At 42.4% G+C, this 11,430-nt stretch overlaps 1 protein-coding gene across 4 annotated transcripts in view; it reads right to left on the bottom strand.

The window, feature by feature from the left end:
- smg1 (SMG1 nonsense mediated mRNA decay associated PI3K related kinase) overlaps positions 1-11,430 on the bottom strand; it is a 47,792-nt gene that overhangs the window by 33,100 nt on the left and 3,262 nt on the right. For 2 of the 4 annotated variants that reach the window (XM_072693472.1, XM_072693474.1), the window contains exons 2-10: positions 7,517-7,674; positions 5,611-5,763; positions 3,640-3,776; positions 3,468-3,526; positions 3,054-3,267; positions 2,109-2,234; positions 1,928-2,000; positions 1,732-1,829; positions 614-787 (exon numbers count right to left, since the gene is read on the bottom strand). In XM_072693472.1, the coding sequence (XP_072549573.1) occupies positions 614-787; positions 1,732-1,829; positions 1,928-2,000; positions 2,109-2,234; positions 3,054-3,267; positions 3,468-3,526; positions 3,640-3,776; positions 5,611-5,763; positions 7,517-7,674 (1,192 nt within the window). The remainder of the gene's footprint in view (positions 1-613; positions 788-1,731; positions 1,830-1,927; positions 2,001-2,108; positions 2,235-3,053; positions 3,268-3,467; positions 3,527-3,639; positions 3,777-5,610; positions 5,764-7,516; positions 7,675-11,430) is intronic. The other 2 variants (XM_072693473.1, XM_072693475.1) reach the window with 2 other exon arrangements.

The following is an 11,430-nucleotide window of genomic DNA, read 5'->3' as shown; positions in this document are numbered from 1 at the left end:
GGATTCTCTGTTAAGATTAATTTTTCCCGTCCCAATAGCAGTATTAAGCAACCGTACCCAGTATTATAACCATAAATTCTCATACACTGGTATACCAACCAACTGGTAACACGGTGGTTCACCATAACGGCGCAACCTAGGCGCATACCAATATCTATCCCTTACTAGGGACACAAGAAAACTGATGTATCAGTATAAGCAGTTCAACAGTGACTGATCAATAAATTATAAATAGTTCTGATCAGAGGAGGATGAGTCAGGTCCCCCTTATGAGTCTTGGTTCCTCCCAAGGTTTCCTCCTCCAGCTCTGAGGGAGTTTTTCCTCTACACTGTCACCTTTGGCTGCTCACTGGGGGTCTTAGCTTTTTCATGCCTTCTTATATTGTTGTTTTCTTGTCTGTTTACTAATCACTAATTGTGTAAATCTGCTTTACATTCGAATTAAATGAAATATGATGTTTTGCAATGCTGCATCATCCTCAGACAGAAGGGGCATCAGTTCTGATGTGTGATAAATGTGGGTGCATCGAGGTCTTCACTGAACATTATCAAAAGGATGTTCCTTTTAAAAGTGCTAACCACAGAATCGCACGGTCCAATCTACAATACTCACATCAGTGACGTACGCCTCGGTGATGGGCGGCCCTCGGATGGGGTTGAACCTTTCTCCGATGCTGCGCACCACAGTGCTAAAGACTCGCAGCAAGGCCGCAAGCTTTGGTAAAGACACCGTGGGCGGGGGGATATCCTCGTCCACTGCTTCACCAGACACCACATGACTCAAATCCTGGAAACAGGGGGGGCGAACGGCTTAGAAACGAATCTCAACACACATATACACAGAAACGTTCCTCTGGGTAAGAGTGGCAAAAGTATTAAAGCCAGAAAATTACATTTACTTAAAAAAATACTTTTAAAAAGGACAAACGTTACAGGGTTTATACACTTCAACCAATTTCAAACTCAAGTACTTGCCAGGACTTCTCCAAGTACCAAAAAAGCTTGTGCTTATTTTTATATTATATAAAATAACAACAGGAGCTCATTACAATATTTTCCATGACTTATCCATGAAGTACTTTTTTTGTTAGGACTTTTCAGTACTGGATTTTGGCTCGTTTATTTTCTATAACTTTCCAGGTTTTCCAGAACCCGTATGAATCCTGTATTTAGCTTCCTAAAGGTCTGAAAAGCAAGGCACAATGACAATTGTTTTACATTTATTTTTATTTTTTAATTCAATGACTGGAAAGAAATTAATAATAATAAAAAAAGGAATAAATTAAAAATAACTGGCATAACAGCTAGGTGGCACTATGGAGTTTAAAGCGTGAGTAACTCAATTATTCCTACACAGTTCTTACATGTTTTAAGGAAATGTAATTTGTCCAATACCCATTTTAATGCTGATTAATTACACTAATTTGCTGTTCCAAACCAGTCTAGCGCGCCCCCTAGTGGACGGAAATTCATTTTTACTGCCTCTGTAACTAACTTCATCCCAAATATTGATTTTTTTTCCTCTATTATGCAGCTGTGGGTGGCGACCTTCTGAAGACTGACAATCCCACTGGCCTGATTGTCTGCTTTGCACCCTGCCCACTCCTCACTCATTACTGACCCCCTAACATGCATTTTAGTTATACGAGACCTTCTGAAAATACAGATACTGCCCACATTGTACTCCAAAAAGTGTATGATTAAATCATTTAACAATAAAACATGCTGTACCTCAGCATATGCCTCCATGTCTTCCAGAAACTGGCCCAACAACGTCGTAGAAAAGGCCAAGTCTGCCACCCAAAACTGCTCCAGACTCTGTAACCACCCTGCAAAAACGCATAGAGCTCAATCAGGCCTTCAGTTCTCCTCCAGCCAGAAACAAAACACCTTCCTTTCATTCATTCTGTCATACTAAAATCCTTACCAGACACCTGTAGAGTGAGAGACTGTTTCTGGGTGTGATCTATATGCCAACCCACAAGGATATCCACCGTGTCCTGAAAATCAGATAATAAAAACGAGCATTATTAAAAGAGGAGGCTGGACCTTCACTGAGAGAGGTCACACACACAAGCTCGAGAGGGCTGACAGGCATCTTTGCTTACTCTGAAGTTGGTACTGAATATGTGTGGGTAGCAACGAGCCACCAGCAGAATGCACTTCACACTCTGACACAGCAGCTCCGGGGTGTCCAAGTTCTCCAGAATGGACTGAAGGCTGCTCATCACCAACTGCACAGAAACAGGCAGCACAGTTATGAAGCAGTGTGTGCTGAGAGGGCCTACTCCAGCTGCTGGGCATGCAATGGTCAGTATTTCCTTAATTTAATTAAACACACTTCAATGAACACTTCTTATGTACGTCCTGCTTGCTGTATTGTGCTTTCATGTTTATAAAGCATGTGTATGAAATTTGGGCCTCAATATATTTGGATAGTACACTTCAGTCCTCTATAGGTCATCAGCCTGTTAAACTACTGGGTAAAACACACCATCATCCACAGGGTAAGGGTAAGGACCAGAATTGGGTTTAAGACGACAGCGAGGGTCAGGATTACAGTCAGGCTAAGCTTTGCTCAATTAATTATCTATTAAATTAAACTAAAGGAAAACCAAAACACAAACATGCTTTCTATGAATAAAACTGCTTTGCTGTTTGAGGACTTAGAGCTAGGATTAAGGCTGTTCCCTGTCAAGCCAATTCATCAATTGTAGAAATATTAAATATGTCACATGAATATTAATTAAGGCAGTTCTGACTATTACCAAGCAAAGCAGTAGGACTTTGTTGCTTTACTGAACTGTAAAATACACCAAACTGCTTGTTTCACAGAGAGAATGTCAAAAACAGCCACTAAAGAAGGAGTAATCAGTTAAGTCAGTAAATCAAAGTCAAAGGATTTAGAGTCCAATCAACAAAATCTAAATAAAAGAAGCACAAATTTGAGGTCCACTGAAGGATCCTTCTCCATAAATTGATTAATTTATTACGACACCAAGCTAAAGAACTCCTGGGGACACAATTTCTTTAATACTGCCGTGTGTAAATACCTGCATTACAGGTGAAAAGGCCTTTTTCTCTCCTGCGGTCTCCAGAGCCTTGTACACAGCCACCAGATAAAGCAGCTTCACCTCATCCTTGGTGCAAGCACCGAACTTAACAAACATCCACTTGAAGATCCTCTCGGCCTCATAACTGAGGGCGGCACACAGCAGGCCCAGGCAGCAGGCAGCTTCCTGTCTCAGCTCCTGAAGGAGCTTACTGCTGCAAGAAACACAAACAAACCCTAAGCTGGGTGTACACATCAAAACAAGCAGCTACATCCACCTGATGGATCATTTTCAGAAGCTCACCAACCAGCTGGGAGACAGATGGTCATCAAAAACAATGGGAAGCTAAAAATAGCCATCGAGAGACGGGACAACGATTTGTACGGCTAAAAATAAACAGCGTCATGCTCCTACCTTTCATTCAAAATGTCATTCAGGGTACTCAAAATGTTATCCAACTGTTTCACCAGGACCTGAGACAAAAAAAATAAACAAACAGGTATTTAATATTAGGTCAGTTTAGTAGAACACCACCAGCATTTTCAGAGAAGGGGTTGGGTTAACTTAACAGGGTCCCAGAACTTACCACCTTGTTTTCAGAGTGCACAATCAGTTCCCTCATTTGTTTCATGGTGGCCAACCTGCGGTCCCGGTCATCCTCCCGCGAGACCCTCCGCAGAAGATTCGCAAGCCGAGACTCATCAGAATGAGTCTGCGGTCGGTCTGTGACAGAACGCAGCAAATAGGCAAACACTTACTACTGGTATGGAGTGCCAACCCTAGTCAAATGCATGTCCTTTTGCAATCACAAAAGGGGTACATGAGAATAAGAGGGGTTCTCTATGCTTTGTGAGAATCTGTCCCATTGACTTCTCAACCATAAACCCACTAAAAAAAAAAAAAAAAAAAAAAAAAAAAAAAAAAAAAAAAAAAAAAAAAAAAAAAAATCAACCAATCAATCAATAATATTTTTTAATGCTGTGTTGCAATAAACGAATACAGTGATGCACTGCGCCAACAGTTGTAATGCTACAGAACTGTCCCGAAGCTCGCAGCATTTGACTAACGCCAGTCACACGGCAAATTGCTTCACATGCAACACTTCTCATTTTAATCCATCAAACGATCTGCTAACAAGAACGGCTCAGAAATTAGTTTTTCTGTCCTAAACAACTACTTTTCGGCCTGTATTTTTTAATTCTCACTGCTAAATCAGAACCCCCCCCCCCTTGCTGTGAAGCCAATCACACACCCCAGATGTGGTAATGCTAACACTAATCGATGCTGTATAGAACAACATGGGAGCAACAGTCTTCTATATTAGTCTCATATTTTCTAGTGGAGTATGTGCCAACACACACCTTGGCAGAAATGGTAGAATTCGCAGCAGTCTTACAACCTTCACAGATCAGCCATAACATTAGCACCATTCAGCGAATACAGAGTAGGTCCCCCTTGTGCCACCACAACAAATCTGACTATTCAAGGCATGGATTCCACAAAACGTCTGATGGCAGCGTCCTGTGGCAGCTAACGCAGGTTCTGTAAGTTGTAAGGTGGGTGGGACCTCCATGAGCATCAATGAGGCTTGGGTGCCCATGACCCTGTCGCTGGTTCACTGGTTACCCTTTCTTGGACTACTTTTGGAAGGTACTGACCACTGGTACACCCTACAAGACCTGCCTACTGTTTTGACGATGTTCTTTATGCTACGGCTGATCAGGGAAGGAAAAACGTATTGTTGTGAAACAGAAATAAGATCCTGGCCACATTTATTCTACATAACTTTTAAACCCACGCACGTAAGCTCCATGGTAAAGTTCTGGCACAGCACAGGCATGCACACAGTGCTGAAGAGTTCAGACACTGCAGTACGGGTCATTTGGTACCTGAATGCTCAAAATTAGCTACTCAAATAGGAAAGTACACCTAATTCAGGGACCTCAGCTTCAACGGTGTACAGTGCCGTGCCGCACCGCACCACCCACTGAAAAAACACCATAAAGCAATAAGCCTTGCTTCCTTCAGATCACACCCAGCACTCTTTACAGTGCTGAAGTCATGGTTATGTGCAGCCTTGAAAGGATTACTGCCTTTATAAAACATTAACAGAACATGTGGACGTGTGTATAGTGCACAGTTTACAATGGCTTCCAAAAAAAATGATTAATTAATCATTATTAAAAGAGGTGGTCTAAAAAGCCATCCTCCTTCTCCCAAAACACAACCTGCTGCAGAACTCCCCCATCAGCCAATATTTGGAAGGTGAAGACCCTTTATACATGGCTGTCGCCTTACAGGCCATTAAGCCTTCAGTCCCAATTGAAGCTCAACTCCATGCAAGCAAATAAGAATGACCCAACCAGTCTGGCTACTCTGAAATCCCCTTCATGTTAACACTTCTGTTTATTTAACAGGAAAGAGTCAGTATCAGCTTTCGAAAAAGCTACTGGTGTGCCAGAACTGATGCTGAACGTCTTTGCGAACGGGCTGCATCTTCATCCAGGGAATGAAAATGAACGGGAACCTTGAAGAAGTGCACATGCATCACACCTACCCTGTGATTTCCTCATGTCCTTTGTAGCTAAAGCACGGTTTCCATGCTGAAAACTGGTTAAATCAGTGGTCACATCATTGATTCTCAACTCTTGCCCCAACGACTTCCAACCAAAAGTATTTTCACCGAGGCCTCCATCAGCGTCATATACACCTGCGAATAAAACAGACAGGGTTGAAAGCAGCACAAGGCGTACACTTGAATGACTTGCAAAATAACAAGGTGCTTTCCAAATACACAGTAAAACTGCCCAGGGTGTTTTCAGTTTCATTTCCTACATATCTCACTAGAGCATATCTCACTGCAGTACAGGTCCACACCTACTGCATGCCTCAACACCAAGCGGCACGAATTACAGACGACCCTGGCTCATCATTTCTCTACGTAAAACAGTGGTTCCCAACCTAGGTCCTGGAGGACGTCTTGCGCTTACATACGTTTTAGTGGTTTCCTGCTCAAACACACCACCTTCAACTCAGGAAGGGTTTGTTAATCAGCAGACTAGCTGGATCAGACGTGTTGGTAGCAGGGTGAACACTGCAGTAGGCTGGGGACCAGGGCTGGGACTGGGAGAGTGGCACTTCCCATCCAGTTAGACTACAATTCTAGTCTATACTTGTTGCCCAAACAATCAGAACCAAGCAATCAAGAACCGAGTACCTGGTACAGATCCTCTGGGAGTTGGGATGGACGGCGAGCTAAGTAAATAAATACATGAATAAATAAATAAATAAATGAAGCCGCATTTGGCAGCATGTGCGATTTTGAGCTTTAATCATTTCTAAGTAAAATGAACATGTGATGTACAACTTCTCCAAGTCGCTCTGGATAAGATTGTCTGACGAATGCTGTAAATGTAAATGTACAACTGCACAGATACATAGACGTATGTCAAGACGTCTACAAAGCAGGGCAGGGCATCCAACTACTACCTTAAAATAAATGAATAAATAAATAAAATGGCAATATATGAATCGCTCGGAAGTGCCACCAAATTCAAGGATCACAGCTTGAGCAGGATCCATACCCACCACTAGAAACAGCCCCATAAAGCAATAAGCCTTGCTTCCCTCTTAATGATGTTAACACTCATGTTAAACTAGAAGGAAAGATTCAGCTTTCAGCTGAACAACATCCACTTAAACAGACGAGCCAATCAATTCAGAACAATTCATGTCTGGGGTCGCTCAAATATACACTGAAAAATAGAGGAGCTACAAAGAGTTCTTTGAGGTCTTCTTTGAGAACCGTTTCTGCTAAAGTGACGGGTATAAATAACCTTTAAACTGATAAAACCTTTATCAACATCAGACGTTTTCAAGCCTTTTAAAATTCAGCTCTTCTACAAAAACGGCTACAGTTCTTCATGGCAGCAAAAATGGTTCTTCTACGGCATCCCTCAAAGAATCCTTTGTAGCTCCTTTATTCTTTAGACTACATTTTTACATTCACCTCCAGCATGAGGATTTATAACCTTTTTAATAAAAATAAAAATCATAATCTTGCAGTTTTTAACCAAAATGTTACTAAACATGTGATGCAGAAGTGCACTGTGACATGTAAGCCACAATGACAAAGGAGCTAAGCCATCAACCATTTGTGCATTCTTTAAGTCAGGGGTCGAGAACTGGGAGCCAGGGAGTTCCCTGCTGTACCACACCCACTGAACCTGGCAATCTGGCAGGTGTGCCTGAACAGGAAAAGCACCAAAAAGCACCAAAGCCCTCCAGGACTGCAGTTCTCCACCCTTGCTGCAGGTCAACTGGTTGCACGTCAAATACAGATGAAGATGAATGACTGGTTATGCTTCAGGCAGGTTCGACCCTGTATGTAGATGATAAATAAACAAAAACAAACAAATAAATAAACAAACAAATGGTCAACCCAAGTCAACCCATGAACACACCTCCTTCTTCCAGTGCAACAGCGACAGCGAAGGCGTCATTGTGCAGAGGTGGGGTGCCAGGCTGGTCAGACTGAGGAGTGTCGTAAAGAGCTGCTGAACCGTGGTCTCTCGAGACACTGCACTTCACACCGTCCTGGCTGGCTGACACACTGTCGCCTCTGCAACACATCCAGCACACCATTCAGTCAAGCAAGGAGCACCCCCAAAACACACACATACCCCAACACTGCTCTTTTTTTCTGCATCAACAAACCCCCATGAGAGAGCTCTCTCCACTTATTGGTCAGGAAAGTGAATACAGGGCGAAGGCCCAGTGATCAGAGTACGATTGCTTTATTTACACCTGTCCCGGCTAATCACAGCAAGGGAGAGTCCGATTTAAGCAGACTAAAAATTGCAGGCCCTTAAAAAAGGTTCTTCATGGAAGAACCTTTACTAAAGGCAATGGTCCTATACAGAACCGTAACAGCTCTCTGGTCCATTTGGATGCTTAAGTGGTTCTTCGTCTGGTAAAATAGTTCTTCAAATGAAAACGTCTCTGTATTTTGAACCATTTTTCAGTACAATGTAGAACAAACTTAGTTTGGAGTGTATTATTCTTTTAAGCTCGAAATAACAGTTCTGCATTCAGTAAATTAAAAACATTAAGGGGTTAAGAATTAATTTTTCATTACATGCTTAACAAAAAAAAAAAGGACAGGATAGGATTTCAATAACCTTAAAATTTGTGTTCACTGAATCCTGAATAGTATGTAACCTCTCTTACATCAGGTGAAGATCTCCAATCTTCAATTTAGGGCTGAAAATGAGACACCTGCTCATTAACGATGCATTTACAAATTAGAGTCTGCCAGGAGTCCCAAAGAGCCTAGGAAGTAGCCTGGGTTGGATGTCCCTGTGAACATTTTCTCTTGATTACAATGAATTAATAATTATATAATTATATAAGCTCCTTCAGTTGCTCAGTTGGCTCGGTGTTTTGAGTTGCCCACCATATCGCGAAGAATGGACGGTGCGGAGTCCTAACAGAATATATACATTAAAGAATCACTACAGACAAGAAGACTACAACATGAGGTAGAGACGTTTCATATCCATGTGTGAAATGATACCAAAACGCTAATACCTAAATACCCTGCCTTCAGGTGCATGGGGAGGCCATTAAAATATTAATAAGTAAAAAGAAAAAATTGGTAGACATTTTAAAGGTGGCAAAAGTCCCTAAAATTAGATTAAGAAGGTGATATATATATATATATATATATATATATATATATATATATATATATATATATATATATATATATATATATATATATATATATATATATACATACACATACACACACACACACACACACATACCATAGTGTGATGCAAGTGAACGGGCTACAGCGGGTATGCCTCTGTAGGTTCAGTATTTTTTTTTTTTGTGAAACGGCAAAGCACCTGCACTGCACATGTTCATGTGTTCTGCACCTGAGGCACATCAGTTAACGAGTCCTATGTGAGCTGAATCAGGTGCGTAAGAGCTGGAAGGAGAAGCTGAAGCCATGCAGGTGGACCGAACTGATTAAAAAAACTTGTACAAGGCAGAGGAGCTGCTTTGTCACTTGCCACATCACGATTGCACAACTTCACTGAAGGTACAGTTAACTTGCCTGCCACAGAGTTCACACGTCAACCATCTCAATCATCATCATAGCTGTTCACTGAACCACAGCCTCCCTCAACCATATCCCACATGACTCTCCACCCAGTCGAAAAACTGCATTTACACAATACAGTATTGTACAGTACTGTGCAACAGCCTTCGCTCATCTGAGGACTGTACATGTACATTAGGGATGCGCAGATCTGATACTAGGATCAAAAATCGGTCCAGATACTAGCTGGGTCGGGTACCGGGTAATCAGTCCGATCCAAAGGACCGATACATTTACTGAATCAGATTCTAGCACCGCCGTTATTCTAGACTTCATAACCCAGGATCAGAGTAAACTACAGACATCGTGAACAGCAGGACGTCCCCCATCTAACCAGCATGGAGCCCTCGACCCGTCCTCCACGATCAGCAAGTAATCCAGCTCGTCTTAGGAGCTGTAGTAAGGAGAACCGAGAAGGGAGGGGCTGCTCGCTCCTCTTTAGTCTCTCAGACTTCCGAATAAAAGTCCTGAGCCCAGACAACACTGTGCAGAGTTCATTTGTTATAGTTTGTTTTACAAAGTTAGAGAAGTAATGATTACGTAAATCCTGATACCCTAAGCATCTCCCAGATGGTCAGGTGGTTAATATTAGTTTATTAATTCAACAATGGCTTCAGATCGGTATCGGGAAGCGTCCGATACGCAAAGTTCATGTATTGGTATTTGTATCGGAATTGAAAAAGATGGATCGGTGCATCCCTAACATACAGAGTTAATTCTCATAACTAAAAAGCCGAGTGTCCTGGAGAAAAGCCAGTATTCAGTTCCCATCTACTGGTGAAACTAAAACCCATACAGCGTCTGGAGTCCGCCGAGAAGATCAGCACCCAAACCTGGGTCCTTCCAACCACATTTTTCTAACAGCTCAAGAACTTTGGACTTCACCAACGTCACCTTCAGATCACTGACTATTTGGGTTTATTCTAATGTTTTTATATATATATGAGAGGGAGAGAGTTTTACAGATACACTCCCTGACCACTGACCGTTTATTTGGGTTTATTCTAAAGTTATATTGAGTTTTATAAGCAGACACTCTCACTGACCACTGACTTTGTTTATCCTAATGTTACGTCAATCTAATATTTCCTCCTACAGCAACGAACAGGTGTGATCCAGCCTAGTAGAGGCAGTGTGTAGTTTGGACAAAGCCTAGCAGTCTGTCCTTGGTTTGAAGAGGTCCATCCAGAAGACCACATAGTCCTTGAACTGGATAAATATGGCTACACTCATGGCAAGAAAAAAAAAAGTTTATTATAAAAGCTGAAACTTTTCTGATGCTACATAGGACTGTTTTTAAAGGATCTCTATAGAACCACCCACAACACAGTCCCACCAATCTGAAGAACCCTTTAACCAGCTAAAGCACCATGTAAGCCCCCATAGCAGATCTATGCAGAACTACTGCATTTAGTAAAGAACCCCTGAGGAACCGCTGGCTGCGTCTAACAGTTCATAGACACCCATCCTCCAGTGCTTCTTCTGGAATCAAGGGGATTAACAAGCAGTTAGTTCCCTATTGCTGCAGAAACAGCCTCTACTCTCCTGGGAAGAGGTTACCCTACATATTAGAACTTTGCTGTGAGATGGATCTGATTGCATTCAGCCCCAAAAGCATCATCACCATCATCATCATCATCAAGATCATGTAATGAGGTTGGATGATTAGATCTGGAGCTCTGACTCATCCCAAAGGTATTGGATGGAGCTCCATCCCTACAGAGAAAGTAGGGCCACTGCTCCACAGCCCAATGCTAGGGGGCTTCACACCTCCCTGTGTGACACTGGGCTTTGGGTATAGGCGACCCCTCCTACTGCCAGTGCTTTTCATATATTACACTGAAGGCCTCAGCAATGGGCGCACCTTGAAGAACCTGAACTCACTCTTGGGACTTTTTTGGACATACAGGGTGTACGCTGATCAGACTACTTAGGAGAACTCCGGTCCCTTCAGAAAAAAAGCCGAAGTTCGCTTCACTGGAGGGCCTGGGTGTGGTTCCTATACGCATCCATTAACTACGAGAGAACCATGCCCTAAAGATCCCACGATAACAGAGAAATGACACAAACATCCAGCATCAGAGCATCACTCTCCCCACACTTCACCTCCACTCTGAACTTACTGAAGTTACCCAGCCTTACCTCAGCAGAGCCACGACTCACCTCCTCACCTTCGTCTTACCAGGTTAAACGTCCTCATAACTTACT

The sequence above is a fragment of the Salminus brasiliensis genome, chromosome 12 (genome assembly GCF_030463535.1).
Source record: "Salminus brasiliensis chromosome 12, fSalBra1.hap2, whole genome shotgun sequence".
Lineage (NCBI taxonomy): Eukaryota > Metazoa > Chordata > Actinopteri > Characiformes > Bryconidae > Salminus > Salminus brasiliensis.
This window is presented reverse-complemented; position numbering and strand designations above follow the sequence as displayed.